General features: G+C 51.3%; 7 protein-coding genes across 7 annotated transcripts; 2 read left to right on the top strand and 5 right to left on the bottom strand.

The window, feature by feature from the left end:
• Nucleotides 1-106: 106 nt before the first annotated feature.
• IAR55_004649 (uncharacterized protein) lies at nucleotides 107-1,283 on the bottom strand (the record flags this gene model as incomplete). The annotated part of the gene is made up of 2 exons (XM_066947746.1): nucleotides 107-694; nucleotides 768-1,283. The coding sequence occupies 2 exons, from the start codon at nucleotides 1,281-1,283 to the stop codon at nucleotides 107-109; spliced, it is 1,104 nt and encodes a 367-aa protein (XP_066802160.1).
• Nucleotides 1,284-4,358: 3,075 nt separating this feature from the next.
• IAR55_004648 (uncharacterized protein) lies at nucleotides 4,359-6,032 on the bottom strand (the record flags this gene model as incomplete). The annotated part of the gene is made up of 3 exons (XM_066947745.1): nucleotides 4,359-5,171; nucleotides 5,267-5,626; nucleotides 5,706-6,032. The coding sequence occupies 3 exons, from the start codon at nucleotides 6,030-6,032 to the stop codon at nucleotides 4,359-4,361; spliced, it is 1,500 nt and encodes a 499-aa protein (XP_066802159.1).
• An 827-nt stretch (nucleotides 6,033-6,859) lies between these two features.
• On the bottom strand, nucleotides 6,860-7,627 carry IAR55_004647 (uncharacterized protein; the record flags this gene model as incomplete). Its single annotated transcript, XM_066947744.1, has 1 exon — nucleotides 6,860-7,627. The coding sequence occupies one exon, from the start codon at nucleotides 7,625-7,627 to the stop codon at nucleotides 6,860-6,862; it is 768 nt and encodes a 255-aa protein (XP_066802158.1).
• Nucleotides 7,628-8,482: 855 nt separating this feature from the next.
• IAR55_004646 (uncharacterized protein) lies at nucleotides 8,483-10,708 on the bottom strand (the record flags this gene model as incomplete). Its single annotated transcript, XM_066947743.1, has 6 exons — nucleotides 8,483-8,530; nucleotides 8,591-8,654; nucleotides 8,745-9,088; nucleotides 9,172-9,586; nucleotides 9,646-9,748; nucleotides 9,847-10,708. 6 exons carry the CDS (start codon nucleotides 10,706-10,708, stop codon nucleotides 8,483-8,485), a joined length of 1,836 nt encoding a protein of 611 aa, XP_066802157.1.
• Nucleotides 10,709-11,327: 619 nt separating this feature from the next.
• On the bottom strand, nucleotides 11,328-14,127 carry IAR55_004645 (uncharacterized protein; the record flags this gene model as incomplete). Its single annotated transcript, XM_066947742.1, has 17 exons — nucleotides 11,328-11,550; nucleotides 11,618-11,639; nucleotides 11,694-11,744; nucleotides 11,802-11,840; nucleotides 11,898-11,957; nucleotides 12,013-12,103; nucleotides 12,164-12,440; nucleotides 12,530-12,596; nucleotides 12,648-12,654; nucleotides 12,718-12,813; nucleotides 12,876-12,955; nucleotides 13,022-13,229; nucleotides 13,297-13,311; nucleotides 13,390-13,427; nucleotides 13,507-13,612; nucleotides 13,774-13,944; nucleotides 14,074-14,127. The coding sequence occupies 17 exons, from the start codon at nucleotides 14,125-14,127 to the stop codon at nucleotides 11,328-11,330; spliced, it is 1,605 nt and encodes a 534-aa protein (XP_066802156.1).
• Nucleotides 14,128-15,273: 1,146 nt separating this feature from the next.
• On the top strand, nucleotides 15,274-17,103 carry IAR55_004644 (uncharacterized protein; the record flags this gene model as incomplete). The annotated part of the gene is made up of 1 exon (XM_066947741.1): nucleotides 15,274-17,103. The coding sequence occupies one exon, from the start codon at nucleotides 15,274-15,276 to the stop codon at nucleotides 17,101-17,103; it is 1,830 nt and encodes a 609-aa protein (XP_066802155.1).
• An 811-nt stretch (nucleotides 17,104-17,914) lies between these two features.
• IAR55_004643 (uncharacterized protein) lies at nucleotides 17,915-20,536 on the top strand (the record flags this gene model as incomplete). Its single annotated transcript, XM_066947740.1, has 5 exons — nucleotides 17,915-18,096; nucleotides 18,192-18,339; nucleotides 18,533-18,621; nucleotides 18,765-18,841; nucleotides 18,984-20,536. 5 exons carry the CDS (start codon nucleotides 17,915-17,917, stop codon nucleotides 20,534-20,536), a joined length of 2,049 nt encoding a protein of 682 aa, XP_066802154.1.
• Nucleotides 20,537-20,761: the final 225 nt, after the last annotated feature.

The following is a 20,761-nucleotide window of genomic DNA, read 5'->3' as shown; positions in this document are numbered from 1 at the left end:
TGCATGCCTCTTTGCGCAACTATACTGATAATTCTTAGGTCGATTTTACTCGTCTGAGGAATCTTCAATGAAGCCATCTACTCCATGTTTCGCGCCGTCTTTGCCTCTATCTCCTCCTGTGTCCTTTTCTGCCAGTAGAACGCGCAGGTTCTCGAGCAGCCTCCCTCCTTTCACGGCCCGAACGATGAGCTCTCACGGGTGGGAGAGCAGGCTCGTCATCGACTGCTGAGTCGTAAACAAATTGGCTCTCAGAGCATTCAGATCTTGGATGGGGTCGGCGGACTGACGATGGATGTCTATATCGACTTTGTGAAGGACCTTGTTCTCCATCACTCGGTTCGATGTTGAACAACCCAGGTTCTGGTATCTGGCGGGACTGACTTTGAATCAGATCGCGGGAGGCATCACTTTGATAACCTCGATACGTGTCTTCTTCGGCAGGGTGAGAAAAGGTGGGCGCAGCAGAATTCCACGTTCTGGCCAATAGCTTTTTTGTTTCCGCGTCGAACCTATTATCGGTGAGGTACCCCGGCGGCGGACCACCTGGTGCTTTGTTGCTTTCCATACGACCAAGCAAGCGTTCGTGGAGACCCGCCGAGTAATTTCTCGAAACTGCATTCGTACGGTGTTGTTTGGTCCTGTGACGTGACGCTCCTTTTGCTCCAGTGTCCCCCGAGGTTCTCTGCGAGGTACTCTGTTGACTGTCGTCAGTGGAGGCACACCAGCAAAGTCCCTACCTGCCGCTACGAGAGGTCAGCTGAACTCACCTGGGTCACGGGCGCCGCTGGCTCCTTGCGGTACTCTTCCAACGCCGAATCATACTCTTCTGTGGACATGGACATCCCGTCCACCTTGTATTGGCGCCTTGAAGCTCCTGAGCCCGGTGATGAATCAGGCTCAACAACAATCGTGTCGTCTTGGCCACTGCTGAGATACCCAGCATTCGGGAATAGACCAGTTGAGGCTGGCTTTACACCAGAATGATCAACAGGGTATGTCTCGTTCGGATATACCCTATGTGCAACGCTCTGATAAGTTTCCGAACCCTGGGGATGAGCAGTGGAGTAGAGCGGCTGACCGGGGATTCCAGACCCAGAAGCAAAGTCGGTAGAACCGACTTGCGCGTCGAAGGTACTTCTTGATGCCTGGTAACAATCCTGGGGGCGAGGTGTATGACTCTGGGCGTACGTCCGATACACAGAGCGAGTTGCTTCGGGACCATAAGTATTGGTCTCGAGTGCAGCATGATCAATGATAAGGTATGAATCGGCCACAGACTTCATTCCATGGCGTCCTCTAGACCGGTGTTTACCGTGCTTCGGACTCATGATTTGTGACTGAGGCGGACAGAGTTCCAGAAGACAAGCACCCTGAGCACGATGGGTGGTCTTATTGACGTGAGGATTGTAAGGATCGAAGGGAATCTTTGACGGCAATTTCCACCGATTTATACCCTAATAGCTGGGCTCGGAACGACCGTCCGGACGGGCTGGCACGGTCAGAAGCAGTTGCGAAGGCCGAGCGGAGTGTGTTGTATCAACTTACATCCTCGTTGACCCCTAACTGCATGGAGATGTTGTGTCAATCGAATAGGAGGTCCAAATGAAAGGTGCTTCTATTGTGGTACACCGTTCGTAGATCTTGACAAGGAGCTTTATTGGCAGATTGTCATGATCCTTTCTGCCAGTCGGGGCATATCGGTAAGCACTTCACTGCGTCACACCTTCCACGGCAGGGAGCTAGAAACAAAGGGTTCACAGGCAATGTTTCACCCTTCCTTTGCCCTTGTATGGGGGCTACGGTCGGGCATACCGGGGAAAACGTGTGTAGACGGTGGTCTCCTGACACTCTCAACACACCGGGACATCGTGCTCGATCGTCGGGCGTCGAGCTGAAACTCAAATTGAATGCTTCAGCTCAGCAACTCTGCTGATTTTGCAGCACCACGTCGTGGGGAATGGCAATTTACTAGTCCCCACGGTCGAAGCAGAGCGGCTGCGTACTATGTAAATGTTGGAACGGTCAGGGGCACTTCGAGCACCGACAGTGAAGACTATATGCGATACACTGTCTTTCAACTAATGAATGTCAACTGCCCTTTATAGTCGGGGTTTACTGAACATTGTGGCACAACAGTGCTCGTAGCCAAGGACATTGAAGGTGCCATCCGCACTGTACTCGTACTGTAGTGTCACTTGCACTCCATCGCCCCACTGGCTCGATTGTATTGCGGGTGTAGACACAAACGAAAAGTGCAAAGCGAATGATTTGCATGTAGCCAAATGCCCTGCCAGAAAGTCGACTCGACGAACGCATCCCTCCCTTCCAGATATCTAAATCCACTATCCACTCTGCTCGCTGTCCGGGGCCTCAATGACAACAATCGATTCGTTGCCGAACCAACGCCGTTGTCTGGTTCGTGACGGACGGCGAAATGTTTCGACCTTGTCTGGTACGCCCTTTGTTTCCAAGGCGGTAACGACATCGCGGTTATCAGTGACATGTACAGAAATGGGACCAAATGAGCAGAATTCCGAGTCACTTTCCATTTGAGCTTGAGGTTGGACGGTCTCCGATTCGACCCATGGCTCGGAACCAGGAGACAACGCTGATATGTCGTCTGCCTCTGAGTCGCCTGATTGGGATGCTTCGTCTTTGGATGGATCGGAAGCTCTGCGCCCGGGGTACCTCAAAGCTTCTTGTGCGATGTCGTAGTCGTAGACTTGTTCCAGGACAGGACCCTGAATGATCGGTCACTCTACACATCAGCGAACGTTCTTGAGGGACTAGTACTGTATCACATACCGTTGCTCTGCGCGAATATACTCCTCTGTTATGACTTGAACGACCTTGGCTTGGATCTCTCCTTGTACTGTGATGTTCAAGAGGGCTTGAGTGTTCTCTGTGCCTTCCCTGTTGACAGTCCCTGCTGCGGGATCTTCGTCTGGTCGAGCGTCTGTCTCTTCTCCCTGGCTCCAAGTCCTCCCGTCGCTGTCTCATAATGCTCTCCATCTGATCACTCCGGTACTCCACCATCCGAGACAAGATGCTCTCTGTCATGCGAGCTTGTTTTCCACGATCCAAGTCGGACATCTGTGTCTTCACCAAGCGCTTGACTGTGGGTTCCATCATTTCTCTCCAATCCTCTTCCAACAGATCGTCGTCCTTCTTAGATGATTCGAAAACCAAGGTCAAATCCCTCCGTTTACCGACACTACTCGCTTTGAACGTGAATGAGTACTCGTGATGGCGGCTGTGGTTCTCAGCCTGGTTGCATTAGGTTGAAATGTCAGTGAAACACTTTTCCCACATCCGTTCATCGTTACATCACACCTTCAATCGTGTCATGTGGAGAAACTACGCGATACCCTATCGGGATGACTGTCTGTTCTTGACAGGCGTGATGAGTGCTTCTAGAGTGAGGAATGCACTTACATCAACCTCTTCATCATACAGGATGAACCTATCTCTCAAACTTTCTGTGTGTCGATGGGAAGCGTCTCGTCTAGTGTGTTCCGGAGAACGTGGTCGAGAGGGTGTAGGCCGTGAGGACCGCCGTGGCTCATCTCCAGAGCGACGAGTAGTGTGACGTCTAGCTCCGTGGTACCTATCATACGTATCATTATATATGGGCGGTTCGTAATGTTCTGGCGAAGGATGATAGTGACGGAAGCTGTAGCCAGTCGGCTGAGTTCTGTCATTGGGATGATGACCAGGTGCTGGAACGTGCCAGTAGTTGTAGTAGTGGTGATAGAAGTGAGGCGGTTGGTAGCTCATATTGCACTTTTACGAATGTCGCCACGTCTGGAACGCTTGAGTGATGTTGAGTTGTTGAGGTATAGCCATATCCGCCGAGGCTTCCCTCTTGCAAAGTCGCCTAGACAGACGCAAGAGCCACGTTGAGTCCTTGTTCAGCATGCGCCTTCGACAGACCCGAAGAGATGTCATAGCATAACTAGACTAGCAATCAGGGGGAAGAAGACAAAGGTCGGTTTTGACGGCTTTCTGTTGTGTGTCATCTATGGGAATAGGAATTCACTTGGAGAGTGCTCTCCGTTACAGTACCATCGTCATTAGCTCTTCACCGTGTGCAAGCACGAGGCTATCTATGTGGAAAAAAGGCATGGCTTTGTCAGAGTCCTGGTGAATTTTAGATCATCGAGTATGACAAATGTGCATTGCATATCTCCTCCCGTCCATGGCCATTCATCACCTGCTGAGTGTCACGACCATAGAGAAAGAAGCAGCACCGCAGCGACCACAGAACAATCACATCTACTCCTTGTACCTCTTCAGGTAAAGTAATGACATTCAGGTCGCCTTACCAGAAAGACTTGTTACGTTTTCGGGTCGCAGATTCACCTGTACCCTTTCGATGTTGCGCCGGACCTTGAAGGATGACGAGTAGGGTGTGGTTGAGATCCTCGGCTACGGCCCACCGTCTCGTCACTCTCTTCGATATACGGTGTTCTGTCGCGCGAATGGTGCCGATGGGAGGATTTGTGCGTGTGCTTTGTTGTTTCATTCTCGTTTGTGGTCCTATGGTGTCCAGTTGAATGGCCTCCCCTTCGGTGATCAGCAGTCCCATTGGTGTGCTTTGAGGTGTTGTCGAGTGGAGCGGAGTCAAGGCCAGAAACATGAGGCTGCGCCCCGCATGCGGTATGCTCCAGATCCTCTTCACGGTTGCCAGAGGATCCGGCATATACATTTGGCTGTATCTGGGAAAAGCTGTCTCCTGGCATGAGAGTCGAAGTATCTTCCTCTGAAGCACTTCTCCCATCCTCTGCCGGATACCTCGGGATATCCATGCTCGAGTCTGTCATCCTACCTTTTCCTTTGTCATCTTCATCTTGTCGAACCGTTTGGTTCCAGACCGCATGCAAAGTCGTCAGGATGGCGAGTTTCTCTTCTTCTTTCGATTCCACCGAACAAGCGCCCAAAGCCTGCTCGATCTCTGCTGACACTTGATCAGTGGAGATGGGACGGTCTTCTAGACGTTCTCTTCCAGAGAAGACGCTGTTGACCCATTGTTGCTCTGAGAGATTGTTGTCCCACTCATATGGCACATGGAGTCTGGCGGACCCGGTGGGTGTATTCACCTGGATGTCGACGCTGTAAGTGATTTGGGGGGTATAAGGGTCCTTGTATGTCTCCCTGTGCTCCTTGTCCCTCTGTCGACATACATCAACGTACAATCAGTTCACGCAATATCTGCACCTCGTTCACCAGCACCGTTCATAAAGGCTGTTCAAAACGCTTAACTCACCGCGTGTCGTTTTGAAGCGCTGTGCTTGCTTGTCCTGTGCGTATCTTTCGTCTTGAACTCCTTACCGATGTGGCCCTTCCCTTTCGACCTCCATCTCTCTTCCTGTCTCTCACTCTCCATGTCCGCTTGGAACTCGTTCAAGAAACCCCCGACCACACGATCGGCGATATTTCGTCTTCTATCGCTACTCCAACCACTCAGATGTTTTCTGAAGAATGTGTCGACCGGATCGCGCATTGTCTTTGTCCATTTCTCGTCGGAGAACCGATCGTAGTCTCGAGGTACCACAAAGTCTTTCGAGATCGGATGATCTCCCAAGAAACGGATGCGGAATCTACGCCCGGTGCCATCTTCGTCCTTCTGAAGGTACAGCGCCATGAGTCACTTCACATTAGCGCCTTGACAACGTGTGGAGCATCGAAAATTGGCTACCACTCACCCTCGTTGCCTCTCTCACCGTAACAACAACGTCTCGGGGGTCTTGATCGTACGAGTTGGGTTCCTGGACAATGCTCACCACCGTTCTTCTCTGTCTGGAATCATACTGACTGGACAATGCGTCATCGACAAACACCGTAGGTCTTTGATACGGCGGATCGTTACTACTGCTGGGCGTATCAGCCGACAACGATCCCCCGTAACCATATGCAGCGTATTGATCGGGATAACTTGCATACTGATTGGCGAGATTGGTTCTGTATGGCAGATGTCTGTTCCATCCCTGGTCTCCTTGATAATGAGGATTTTGTGGCGGGGGATAGCTCATGCTGGGACTCGTTTGATTTCAATAAAAAGTTACGGATTGGAGAACGAGATAATGAACCCAATCAATACAATTCCACGTTTGCCTTATGGGATAGCCCTTTCCTAGTCACGTATACTGTAGCTATAGCTGGAGGGAGAAATTCAAATGCTATATATACGGTCATTGATAACCCCCAGAACAGGAATCTGAATCCTCGATCAGTCAGAAGCAATCCTTTGGAAGGCCAAGGGGAGTCATTCGAGACATTTGCTCGGCCTTCGTGTCATACAAAGGTCGCTCTGTACAGATCTTGTTGGCCAGGCAACCCATGTAGCACAGCCTTCGCGCAGCCGGCTCGCAATCTATCCCTTCTGGGTGAAAGGGTGGTAGCATATACATAGGATGACCCCATTTCGCTTCACGCGAAGGGCTCATGACAAACGTTTTTGACGAGTGCGGCGAGCTACAGTACGTGGATCGTTGGCTTACAGAAGATTTTGATTTTAGTTACTAGGTGCAAGGAATGATCTCGACGAGGGAAGATAGACTGCCGTTGTGAATCTACGACAGTTGTCTGCTGCCGATCGCCTTCCGTCATGGCGGAACTGATCATTCATACTGCTTTCAAGGTAATGACGGTACAGTGCAATGATCGCGGTAGTGGCGATCAAAAGTGTTGGGTCTCGTCATCGTAGCTCACTCGCATATATGCATCTCATCCTGAACCTTTCGATATATCGCACCTGTACACTGTTCACAGTCCGACGCCCCCTGTCTACAGAATCTCATGTGGCAATGGCAAACTACCCACCCCTGTGCTGCCTCCATTCTGCCTCCACCGGTCTCAATCAACGCCATCGACTGTATGACTCTCTCGAAGGTACGTGCCCTTGACTGCCATAGTACGGAGTGTCCCTAAAGTGGGGTGGAGGAGAAGGAGGACTTTGGCGGATCCCGACACAAGATATACTGTCACCAGGTACCACGGTGTCATCGTCATCATCATCATCGATGCGACGGGGCGGGGTCGAGGGTGGCTGAGATCTGCCCTGCCTAGGACGGGCCGATGCTGTGTCTCGGTCAATGACTATGAGCTGACTGCCACCAGGCTGGACGGTGGATCGTTGTCCGGTGGCGCGGGAAGACCAAGACCCGTGTCCTCGAGCGCTTCGGTATTCAAGGGACGCAGTGGATTGATATGTCTGGGCAGCTGATTGAGCGTAAGTGCTCTGTTGGGCAGGCTGCGAATAGCGAGTGCTCGGTCGAGAAGGCTGAGCCGATCTGCTCCAAGGGCTGGGCTGAGCATAAGTGTGCCCTTGCGCAGGGCGGAGATATGAAACCCCCGGAGCAACCTGATAGACAGTCTGATAATCGGGATCTCCTGCGGATGAATGCCCCACATTGGGAGGAGAGGCATAGCGAGATGTAGAAGCTGGAGGTCGAGGTCGGGATGGGGGTCGGGAAGAAGCAGTATCTGCCAGAACACCACCTCTGGAAGATGAGGGCGCTGGGGCAGGACTGCGTACTTGATATCTGTGGACGGACACAGTCGTTGGGGTGGAACCATCGGACGAGACCGTGTGAGTTGTGTGGGATGTATGGGTGACGCGGCTCATCGTGCTGATGTTTCGTTGCGATACGAAAGAAAGCGCAGTGAGAGTGTTAATCAAGTAGTGTTAATCAAGTGGTAGCAAGTGGTAGGAAAAATCTAAATTAGATGTCCGGTTGGTAAGTTTAGGGACGCCGAATTGAAGTATCCATGACAGCCCTGTTTACATATATACTCGGGACCACGACCTCAGGCAGAAGGAACAAATGGGTGCTCGAACGAGCGGAGTCTGCTTTCTGACACGTCGTGCTTCATTGTTCATGACCGTGTCTCATCAAATCCCTTGTGGCGGTGAAAGGAGACATAGCTGGACGTCGGTGACTACAGTAGGCCGGGCCTCTATGCCCCCTACTTTCTACCAGACGGGGGCGATGAACAAAGGTGTACACTCGATCACCGTTCGATAGGACGTGTCAGCCCGAGATTTCCTGGTCGAGAAGGAGAAGGCAGCTTCGCTGGACGTCAGTGATCATGCCTTTTGCCCCTGTAACTTACCTCCACTCGGGGGGTATGAGGATAATGGTGTTTCGTCGATCAACGTCTGATAGAACGTGTCACCCGAGCAACCTAGTGCTGACAAGTCGGATCGCAACATGTCACGCAATCGAGCATGAGAAGAGCAAGATGCATGATGTTATGTATGAGATGATGAGATACGGTTAGATGCCAATAATGCTTGATGGTTTTGTCGAATGACGTTTCTCCCACTCGAAACGTTTTTGACAGATTGTTATGGAAATGTGTGTACTAAACCTCCTACTCCCACGCGATGGCGTGTTTGGACTGGACACGCAATCGTCTCCACATAACACTGAACGCCTTCCTAGATCACGGACTAGTCACCAGTCAATCGTCACGGTGCTTATTTCGGTACCTCCAACTTTGGAGGGTCGACCCATCGAACGGTATCCTGAGGAGGTGAATCAGCTATAAGGCTGGCTGAAGCGACCGACCCTCAGCCGACACTCACCCATGCCCAGTACCCCTTTCCTGGCTTGTCTGGCCAATCATGACATCTGACCTTTGGTGGCGGGCTAGGGAGTTGACGCAATCAGCATTCCCCGGGCCACCACACATATTGCTGCGTCACAACCCTCCGAGGCCAAAGTGGGAATGGCACTCACTTCTTATCCCAAACAATCTGCTCGCTCCACCCTGACTCTAGCTGAGGCCATTCTACCCAGCCTCTCACCATCGCATCTTCTTTCCCATACGTCGCATGAACCCCTGGGATGACAGCGATCCGTCCGAAACCGTATTTCCAGAAATCCCAACTGATGAAACTCGATTCGGAAGCTTGACATTCCCAGAAATCGTCGGTACGAGGTAAACCTCGTCTGAATCGGACGTTGTAAGGCGGTAAGAAGGGAGTAGGGGAGAGAACGGTGATGCCGTTCCATCCTGCGAACACCTGGAAGGGGAGCATGCGTTTGTATCGTTCCAAAGTGTAAGGTGAGGAGGGGAAGAGCTATCACAGTTGTGCAAGGGTCAGCATGGAGTTGTAGATTTGTCTGCTTCATTGGCGGATAATGTCATAAGACGATCACTCACTTTCTGAGGGAGATCTTTGTCCTCCTCTTTGACAGGGAAGGGTGTATATAGATCACCACTCATGTCTCTTCCCACCCATCCGTCATAGAACCATCTGCCTGCGTGATCCCACCCACAGGTCATATCGGCATCCTGCTTGAAATGCTGATGCATCAACTCCAGGAAATGCGTCGCGGAGAGGTAGACGTCGTTGTAAAAGACGATACCTGTCCAAGGATGTCCGTCGGGCGATAAGCCGGTGGGAGCAGAATCGTAGAAGGGCTGCATTCCTGCGTTACGCATTTGAGCGAGTTGATCGATACGGTGGACTTTCTCCCAGTCGAGAGAAGGCAGTTTGGTCTTGATATGGATATTTTCGGGAGGTACGCCGATATGAAGGAGATGAGCTCGCATGACGCCGGAGAGGATTTCGCCGCTGGGTGTAGATGTGACTACTTAGTACAAAGTCCTCAACCCAGAGTCGATCGAACTTGCCTTCCGTCTGCCGAATCACCTTCAAGTAGTGAGAACACCAACGACTCTGGTCCAAGGAAGTCTGCCAGCACTGTCCAAGCTGCAAACCAGTCCGCGAGCATGCCTGGTAGGATCCATCGAGGCGTCAGCATCTGTCGTTGTCGGGATGGGAACAGTCCTTTTTGCGCGAGCGAAAGGTTATAGTGAAGTCCTGGCACTCACCTGCAACCTGCCTACAGATAGTCACCAAGAACCATCTCCTTTCCTTCCCTCTCACCCATTCACCCTTCTCATCGTCCCAATCATCTCTCAGATGTCTAAATCTTTCTTTCAGCTCTTCCGTCAAGAACGGGGGGAAGATCGGAGCTGTTAATTCGTGTTCTCTGGGAACGGCCGGTGTGTCCTCTTTCACCTTTCTCAACAAGGGATGCAAGAAGTTCCACGCCTCTTCGAGATCCGGGAGAGGTCCATAGGTGTATTTCTCAGGATCGGCACCTGGTATCAGCTTTCTAGATTTGCCAGGATGTATGAGCCTTTCCCCCGTCGCTCCAGAAGAAGAGGGGGAGAAGGTGTTATTTGTCGGCGGAAGTCTGGACAAATTGGGACGAGGAAGAGGTATTCCTTGATCCGAGTTTTCGTCAGGTAGCAATGGTCGACGACCACTACCGCCGTTACCGCTCCCATAAGGATATCCTGTCGGAGGAGTGGATTGCCAACCAAATTTCTTCTTCATCGCTCCCAGTCCGACACCTTGTCCCGACCCTCTCCGATCAGACCAACTCGATGCGTCCCATACTCCTTCTTCCACTCCACCAGTCGACAACGTCGAGGTGTATAACAGTCCAGCCAGCAGGACCAGTCCTAATAGTACCCGGGTTGAGCTGGAGCGAGGTATTCGCACTCGTGCTCGTGATGAAGCGGAGGATGACATCGACGATGGATTTTTGAAATTGGTGGTGAAGAACGAGGATGAGGATGGCGTGGATGTGGGTGTTCGGATATGAGGTGATTTGACAGTCGTAGGGGAAGGAAGAAACGTGGGTAGGAGAGTGAGTGGTCGACGTGGTGGTGCGTCCGAGGGCATATGGAGTCAAGGAGGTTGTCGGCTGAGCAAAAGGTGGGTCGGTATGCTTGGAAGCACCAAAGGTGAAAAGTATATCGCAGCCGGACCGGCAAGTGACAAATGACCTCGTCTACCCCTTAATCTCCTTGTGAGGGTATCGCGGAGGTTGTCACGGTGGTCATAGGTGTACCGACAACACACAAGAGCTGTGCAAGTCGAGCTATACCGAGTCGCGTGCTTGCTTGGCGCAAGACAGCGGTGCAATGTGCGCGTGAGGAATTTGTCAATTGCCAGGAGACCGCAGACCGTGTCGCAGGCTTGACGGAGTGCGAGGTATTGTTGATCTGTGTTGTTGTTGTGTTGTATATGTCAAACGATCATGCAAGATGCTTCTGTTTGTTGTGGTTCCGTGGTGACAGTCTCGGTGTTTGGTGATTGGTTTCAAGGTTCATTAGGGTTTAGGGTGATGATTCGAATGATTCCAGCCAACACGTGTAACTGAACAGTGGGAGGGGTTGAATCAATTCCTCCGGTTTACATAAAGAGAACGACAACTTCGAACAGCCGCATCTGGACAACAACACACCCCTTTTCGATATCGCACCCTTCTGACCGCCCTGTTAGATGATCTACCCCACTCTCAACTTCTCGCTCGCCATCCTAAGATACCCGCGTACACGCTCAGAGCTAGTATCAAGGCGCTCGTCGACCATCGTATCACCTTCTTTCTAATAATCCTCTTTTGCTCATCTTCGACAGAAGTTGGACGTTTGAAATGAACCCCACTGTACAGAAGCAATTTGAAGAGTGACTGCTTGAAATTTGACACGGGTGGGTATCGGAGCGACATGAGAGGCTCGAAGCTATCGGTCACGATGGATCAGCACGTCATTCTTGGCTTTTCGGATAGTAACGCAGATCACAGCTGACATGTATGGAACTTCCAATATCGCTGATATTTGTGTTAGCGGTACATCGAAGCAATTCAACAAGTCGAAAGACCAACCTTTCCTATGAGTGAAAGTGTTGAAGCCATCTACGCCGTGATATGATCCCCCTGTACAATCAATCAGCATTCATAGTGGTTGTAGCAGAGGTCCGACGATCAACTCACATCCACTGTCACCCACCCCGCCGAAGGGAAGGTTACGAGCTGATACAAAGGTCAACACCGGCTCTGATCATGATAACTTATTGTTGTCGCGCTCACCAAATGTGGCAAATCCAAAGTCATTCCAGGTTGCTGAACCACTCCATGTCTCGTTGATGACTATCGGTCGACGTGTCAGTGTATGCTCTTGCTCAGAACATCAGAAAAGACCCACTCTTTTTGAAGACCGATCGCTCTCCAGCGCAAACATACAACGCAAGAGGTTTAGGCCTTTCATTGACGTACTTGATTGCTGCATCGACGTCCTGCGGCGGTTCATTTCGCATCAGCACCATATTGTCGTCGACGCTCCGCAAATGACGCACCTCGACGGGTATGATGGACATGACAGGACCGAAGATTTCCTCATCAACAAGGCCGCCGCTTTCACCTTGACCGTTCTCGTTCAATCTGACCAAAGATATGCCCATCCGCCTGGTTGCCTTGTTCACCTCTCCCTTGTACACGAGCTTTCCTTGAGATTCGGCTGTAGAGACGTATGTGAGGAGTCGATCGAGGTCACCCGGATTGCGAACATTAGCCGCCGCTGAAGCGTGAAGGGTGGAGTTTGGAGAGGGAGAAGGAGGGAATAGCTGATCGAGACTGACGGAAGGAAGAGGGAAAGAGGAGAGGTCAGCCGAGTGTGAAATCTATGCAGATTTGGAAAAGTCAGGTGAATAGACTAGACTTACGTTTTGCGACACTGCGCAATGAACTCTTCCACGCGATCTTTCACCACCAGTACATAGTCCGGAGCAACTGTGATCGAGCTCAGTATGTTGCTAAAACCTCGCCGTCGAGAGGACTCACTGCAGATCTATGGTCAAACAAGCGTCAGCACACTGCGTACCGAGCTGCAAGACCGAATTCGCATGCTCACCTGTCCCGCTGTCATTTGCTTTATGGAGAACATCCTTGTAGTAGCGATCTTGAGATTAGCACATGAAGTCACGATTGTTGGGCTCTTGCCTCCGAGCTGATGCAGTCAAGATCCGATTCAGCTGGTCGTCTTCGCCGCCATTGTGAGCACAAGCTCACCTCCAGAGTAGTCGGAGTCAAGGTCTTTGCCGCGGCAGTCGCCACGATCTTCCCAATACCTGCAGAACCAGTGTACAATACTGACGAACAGTCAGTATAAGTCCCCACTGGAGTCAGAATTGACCAGACGGAAGGGAATAGCTCACTATGACCCCAAGGCTTCTCGAGGAGCCTTGTCGTTTCCTCCACTGCTCCGAGTACGACGGCATATCCTTCCGGATCAAGATAGCGAGGAAGGATCTCTGCGAGAAGGGCAGAGGATGATGGAGCGTGTTCTGAGACTTTGAGGACGGCTGGACATCCGGCTGCGATGGCTCCGACCAAAGGACCGAGAGTGAGTTGCCAGGGATAGTTCTGCGTGCGGAGATGTAAGCTGAGCAACGCTCGACTTCTTCTTCAACCTCGCGATGAGATCACATACCCAAGTGCTGATGATCTACATGTAGCGCCAAAGTCAGCGAGACTCCAGGTGAAACCGCCCCACCAACGTGGGGTCTTAGCATTGATGACTTACAAGCGCAACGCCCTTGGGCTGCTTCTTTACCCGTGGCCCTACAATAAGCAGAGTGATCGTTGACGTGTATCCTCATGCGCACGTGTAAAGCGACACTAGGAGGAGAGAATCGCTCACGCATGGACTTGAATGAAAACATGGCATCTGAGATCCTCCCCTCATCCTGCATCCATCCTTCCACCCGTTTGAGAGCGAGATTAATCTCGTTGACAATCGGCCAGAGCTACCAGGAATACACCTATCGTCAGCCTTTCCATCAACACGTACATAGGAAAGTGACATGTGCATATTTGGCGCTATCATGTGCTGATAATCGATCAAATATGGGACCAAGGCGTAGAGTAGGTTCTCTGTGAAGAGGCAGAGAACGAGACTTTCACTTACATCACCATAGCTGACGTCGAAGCTCGCTTTCCCCAAATCTTTCAACAAAGCCTCCTGGATCCTGGACTCGTTATCTTTGACCAGATAAGCCAGTTGTTTGAGGTTGTACAGTCGGTAGGCAAGAGAATGCGTAGCGAGCGAGTCGAACCGGGAGTTGAGGGTGGTGTATATCTGCATCAACAACCAGGGGAGTCATTTGTGATCAGTCCCTCTGGTCAAGAGGCGAGCAGGCAGGAGCGGTAGACCAGCGAATCACTGAGAGGAGGAGAATGACAATGGAAGAAAATTAACGGCACATACCTCCTCGATCTTGTCTAGAGATGTAGGCACATACTCCGGGATGGTCGAAGTCATCATGTCACAGCAGACAATGTAATTATTCGAGTTGGAAAATGTTTACTACCAAGCTGAGACGAGGGCGAAATTCGGATGGCTATGACGAGCGGCGATAGCATGTATTTATTTTGATACCCAGTGCAGTGATGGACCTGTCAGACGAGCTTTGTATCGCCGTTGCTGTGGAACTACAGCAAGGGCGAGGCAGAGGCAGATAGATGAAAGATGAAAACAGGCGACGTGGTAGTGTCGGAGCGGAATGGGAGCGAGTCTCGGGTAAAAGGTAATGACAGTCAACCGGATTCCAAAGACAGCGTTCGATGTCTTTCTCTGTTGTCGCCATTACATCGTGTGAGGGAAGCAGAACAAGGAAACGGGTCTTCTCGAATAGAGTCTGTTGACCCGGTCTCTCGGCCACCCGTCATCCAGTGTCGAATTGGTATTGTCGAAGAACAGGTGTCTGAGGATCTGGCATGCATCTCGAGCACAGGACTTGTTCTGGGGACCGCGGTTGTAGATGCCACTTTTTTCCGAAACGAGGTATATAGAGGCCAGACCTGCATCACATTCCCTTTCCAGCGCCCAATCAGCATCCAGTCGAACTCTCATGGCTGGTCTGTCCATTGAAGTCGCTGAGGACAACGCCCGATAGGCTTCACCACCGAAGAATCTAAGCACCCGACCGACAGCTTGTTCGCCGACCTTGTATAGTCCGGACCACAAACGCTTTCGGAGCGGAGTTTGTGATCCACTGGTTGATAGCACGAATTCCGCGGTCCCCCATACGGTGATGGCCTATGAGTACCCTGGTTTCTCTCATAGTGTACCATGGTACTCCCTTCTCCCACAAACAAGCAGTCCAGATTGTCAGTCTTGGATTTCATGTCGGGATGAGCTATGAAGAAGATGTGCGACCGGAGATGAGACGAGCCGACGATAAGATTACGTGCACGGGATATTTTTGGGTTTGTCGTTCCCATCATCTTACAGTACGAGTATCGGTATCCGTCCGCTCGCACATTCCCACGTTTGCCTGGAATCGGGAGTACATTTGGGGGCAGAGGTCATTATGTAGTCCGAAATCACAAGGATCGATACTGAACTTGACAAGAATGACTTCTGCCCGAGCTCAAGCGCCATCCATCGACATCAAGCACGTCGACCATGACCGGCAGAGAGGTAGCAGCATTCGTCTTCTCCGCGATCTCTCTCCTTGTCACTCTATACGGATGGTTTCTCTCGGTACGAAAGCAGATGGACATGTTTACCCACATGTCGATCGACCAGCGTGAGGCGTGTCGAAGGCTCATCTCGAATAAGGTTGGAGACGATGATAAGGGACAAAAGGAGGATGAGAAGGTTGTGTATGGGAAAGAATCCTTGCTCCTCACGATCGTCCTTTTCGTTCCTCGTGCTACATGGTGGAGTCTTGGCCAGATCATCGACACCATCGTCACACTTCTAATCTGGACTGGGAGATTGTTTGTGCAGTTCAATCGTGTGTTGGTCGGCGAACCGAGAGAAGGCGGGATATCGATCCCCTATCAACCTGATTATCTTGTCCATGTTCAGACTCACTACCATTGGATCCTCCAAACGCTTCGAAGTGTGACTGTCCGTCAGCCTTCGTTCGACTTCTTAGGCCTCGGAACGGAAATTGAGAAACACCTGAGTGATGAAAAAGGGTCAAAATGCTCGACAACGCCTCCACCCAAAGGGAAGACGGCATTCTCCTCGCTAGCCAGCGAGTCGAGCAAACCGAGGACTGACGCTGACCGACCAGCGGAGCCCGTGGCATCCCCCCAGGACGGTCGCCGAACCGAGGTTCAGGAGCATCGCGATCCGGCTCCATCTTCCATGGTAATGCAACGGTATTACGACCAGAGCTTACGCTCGGGCTCGGTGTCGATCAGTCTGCCATCAAGTCCGTCAGTCCGGCGTGTCGAGATGGACACAGTACCCATTCCAGAGCTCCCTTTTCAGGCGAGTTCGCTCGTTCTCCCGAAACCCCCTGCACCAGAGGAGCAGCAATCGTCTTCGCAACAAGCTTCATCGCGCTCTAATGGGCTGCCTATCGAAACTCGGCCACCTTTCAACTTTCTGAACGATAGACGCAGACGCATCCCTGATCCCCCTATACACGGAACGACAGCTTACAACCTCGAGGTGATGCTTCACGGCGACAGGCCCAAGACGAGATCCATATCACTAGACTCACCCGAACTTCGATTCGACGGTAATCGATGTCTCTTCCTCGCTAGTGCGAGCGGATATTGGTCTCTCTTGACCGCAGTCTTCATCGATTGGGGTCGACCGAGCTCAACAGGGTCGGGGAAGTTCTTACGAGCGATCAGTCCTTGGGGTACGACGACGTTCTACAGAGTGAATTTTGAGACCTTTGCACATTTCGAGCCGAGACCATTCCTCAATCAATCGCTTGGGGAATGTCTTCATCTGAGAGATTACGAGGATAAGTGGGGAAGGATGGAGGAGACGAACTTCTTTGGAACTTGTTTCATGGTTCATATGCAAGAAAGAACCGCACGTCGGATATACTTGTTGGCCAAAGACCTGTACCTCAACAATAGGACGTCGCTGGGGGATAAGGACGTTGTAGACATTGTGGACGATGAAGACCATCGAACGGCCTACTCCTATTCCCAAGCGGCTGTCAACCTGTTCGACTTGTACCTCAACAAGTACGCCTCGGCCCCTTCCGAAGTGGAGATTTGGACAAGAGTGAGCGATGATCCATTGGAATGGAACCTATTCGGAGACGAAACCACCCGGCTCCATCCGGTCTGTAATGAACTCGATCTGGGAAGTCTCATGGCCAAAGAACGACGGGCAGAATCGGAAGCTCAGAAACTTGGCTTGAGAGACTATCAAACGTTCATCACGGCCAAGTTGAGGAGACTCATCAAGAAAGCTGTGGTTTATGATGATCGATTCGCGGAGATGGGTTTCCAAGAGGGGAACCTCTGGATCGGTTGAGCGAATATATGCCGCGTGTTATTGCTCGTCATACCGTCGTATCAGTCCTTTTCATGCATGCTAAACGACCTGTTGTGGTCCTACTGTACCGCCGTCATACTATATTGTAGTCGTTGCGCAATCTGTAGGGGTTTGTCAGCACGGCGCCTGAGGCATCTACATGTTGTATGTACGGCATGGAAGCTGTGGATCGTTCCACACCAGAACAGTGTAGGTCGCCACGGTAACATTTGCCTTGGCCGAGATCCAGGGATCCCTGCCCACGTCTTCCGAGCTTGGATGCAACTCCATAAAACCCGTAACCAGCTGAACCCATATCGCAATGTGTCACACCTCCAAGGGCCACTTTCCTCTCTGCGACTTCGGCCCTTGTTGTGAGGTATATTGCACTAATCACTGAAGAGATGTGGCACATTTTGCGCTCTCTGCCTGCGGCCATCGCGCAATAGATCATCTGTACGAGAGAGGATCAAAAGGCACAATCTATCAACAGGTTCTTGAGGAGTCTTTCCAATTTTTCATAGGTTCAACTGCCATCTGCACCGTCGTGAGAACAAAGGATTGGTTTGGAGATATGAAAGGAAGGGGCAAGGAAGGGAGGTGATTGCCTGGTGTCTGGCGAGCGGAGGGTGTGTTTCTGACCTTTCCACAGTCACCATTTACTAAGTCTCCGATCGAGAGAACTGATCCTTTTGTGCTCACTTGTCTCACTTTGCCAGCAAAGAATATTCTTGCAGTTTCTGTCGGTACAGCACACGAGGAGTCCACCACATAGAGCAGAGAGTCCGGAGCGAAGCCTGCAGTCTGCGAGATGGACCGGGGAAGAAGAGATCAATCCGCAAGGCTGAACCATCAGCCTCGTATAACACTTCTGCAAGTCCTCCTCATTCTTTCGTTGTTGTGGTTCGAGACAACAGCCCAAACGACAAGTGCTGCATGTGTGTTCAACTCGACGACCTCGAGGTTGTTCAACTCGGCAGGAGAATCTCCCTGGTGAGTTCAGGGCTCATCTCATCGACGAAGAAGTTTGGTATCGGCTTCAGTGCGATACGAGTACTGACCGAGATGCTGATGCATGACACGAACAGCCTGGTATGGTCAAAACTCCAATCTTTGTGTATTCCATCCACATCGTACATCAATGTACCGCCATTACTTGACCCAACGTGGGCGTACAACTCTCCAAATGGTCAGAGCACCCAATGTCAGTGTAACGTGGTTTCGTACTCTCTTATGGTGAGTGCGTGGTGATCACTCGATGGCGTCCGGTGGGATAAGGTCCAGGAGATAGAGCGTGCTGGGATCGAACCGAATAGCTTTGTCACCGATCTAGGCATGGGCATTCTACCGGGATCTTGAATGTCATCGGGAAGGAAGGGGGGGGGGGGGCAATCCAGAAGAGCTGGCTCCACTCGCTCACTGTTCGCAGGCAGGATGTACGTTTTGTCAATGGGGATCAAGCTCTATCCCAAGTGAACAAGCATGGTCGAGCGCGTGTCAATCATACGATTCTCAAGGGTGAGCGGGCGTTTCACAGTGTGGAACTCAGTGCCGATCCGGCTCACTAAACAATCGAGAGAAGCACTCTTGAATCCTGACTGACTAACTGACCGACTGACTGACTGACTGACTGACTGCGATTGCTCGATGATCCCCTACAGACTCGTGTTCAATGAGACGGCCGTCGATATACCGGGATGGGCATTTCATACTTGGCAAGGTGTGACTTGGGACCCTTGTGAGTGGTTTCTTCATTCCTCATCTACCACGCGACCGATCACCAACCTCTGGTCGAATGGACCTTTCATATTGGCCGCCGGACAGATGGTACCACCCACCATAACTGACAAAGGAACTGACCGCAATACGATAACACATAGCCGTCGCATTCATCACGTCCTCCCCCTCACCCACATCATACACAACAACCTTATCCCGTTCATTCCCCTCCACCTCGATCACTGCCACACGACCATCAACTTCCGACTCCAGCTCTCGCACCTTCTTCATATCCTTAACTCCGTCCGCCACTTCCACTTCTGTTGCCAGTGGCGGTAAGTCGTCAGCGTCAAAATGGGGTCCTGTGGTAGGTGGTGTGGTGGGAGCTATGATTCTCGTCCTTCTTATCGTTGCTGGGTGGACGAGGTATAGATTGAGATCGAGGAAAGGAAAGCAGCGAATTTCCAGAGGGGGTCAAGTACGCTCTCCTGCCTCATCATCTTACTCCCCAAGATCAGCACTTTCGCCGATGGAGTTGGAAAAGGGTGCTCTGAAGACTTCGTTCCCGAATGACGATACGGAAGGGCGAGCAATCAATCCCTATCGTCTTGGAAGTGGTCATGATCATGTAGCAGTGCTGCCAGAAGGGACAGGATCAGGTTCGAGATTTGGAGGAAGCGTCGCAAAGATGGGGTTTGGGCCACAGTCAAAGTCAAAGTCGAAGTCGAACAAAAAGAAACAGAGGACGAAGACGAAACGTATACCATACCCATATCCTTCTGACACTGGAGTGCAAGTCAACGTCGAGGGGTATGTAGAAGACGGACTCAAGTCTTTTCTTGATGTGTCTGCAGGGTCGAGGCAGCCGGACTTGGGGCAAGGCGGAGACGGATACGGCCCAGAGATGAGACCGATTACTGAGATGATCTATGATCCTAATGCTTTCGTGGCACCACGGCCTGTGCCCAGAGTTCCGCCTTCAGGGAAGAGGAAAGGGAAGTCGAACAAGAAGGATCTGATTGCAAGGTATACTACGACTCAAGAACGGTTGGCTCAGAGACCGATCAGTCTGTCAGCATCTGATCTGGAGACGATACCGAGCAGTACGATATCTGAACGGGAAGGTCAGGGGAAGAACGAGTATCTCATAAAGGGAGTCGGAGGCTTCGATATCGTTTCTCCATCTCCACGAGAACCGATCGAGTCTCTGGACAAAGGTCAAGGATCACACATGAAGCTGTCATCCGACCATCAGATGGAAACATCACTTGGACATACAGCCTCAAAGAGTTCTTACGTCTCTTTCACCGATACAGCGCAGGATTTTTCAAGACCACTTCCGCCATCCGCTGTAGGACACGATCTCTCACCCCTTCCTCCACCGAATAGGAGAGGGGCAAGAGAGTCTGAAAATACCTTGCCAAGTCTGTACGAGCCCAAAACAGGCGCAGAGACTTGGACAAGGAGCACGATGGATTCTCCTCAGGCTAAATACCCCATGACTGAATATTACGGACAAGCGCCAGATCAGGAACTTGATATGAGAACACGGAGCGATGGGATCATAGGCGCGGCTTTGGGGAGCGGAACGAGACGACCCGAAAATTACTGGGAAGGACAAGGACAAGATGGAGACTGGAGCGGAGATGTTCCACATCAGACGGCCAGAGATAATGTACCGGAATTACCAAATCGCAGCAAAATTGATCGATAGAATAACCACCAATCTCCGGTGATGCTGACTGTTTGATGTGGCCGTCGTAGATGCGGTCAGGACTGGGCGCAATGGTACTTAGTACAGAACGCTTATTATTTATGTGTTTCCGCCGCGCTCTGTACCTCTCTTGTTTATATGTTCATGCAGGCGAATAATCTATTCACATTGTGGTGACTCATCTACTGTTTCATTTACGTCCATAGTCGTACCGCGTCATCCCCT

The sequence above is a fragment of the Kwoniella newhampshirensis genome, chromosome 8, assembly GCF_039105145.1.
Source record: "Kwoniella newhampshirensis strain CBS 13917 chromosome 8, whole genome shotgun sequence".
Taxonomy (NCBI): Eukaryota; Fungi; Basidiomycota; class Tremellomycetes; order Tremellales; family Cryptococcaceae; genus Kwoniella; species Kwoniella newhampshirensis.
Note: the sequence above shows the minus strand (reverse complement) of the source record. Positions and strands in the feature narration are given on the sequence as shown.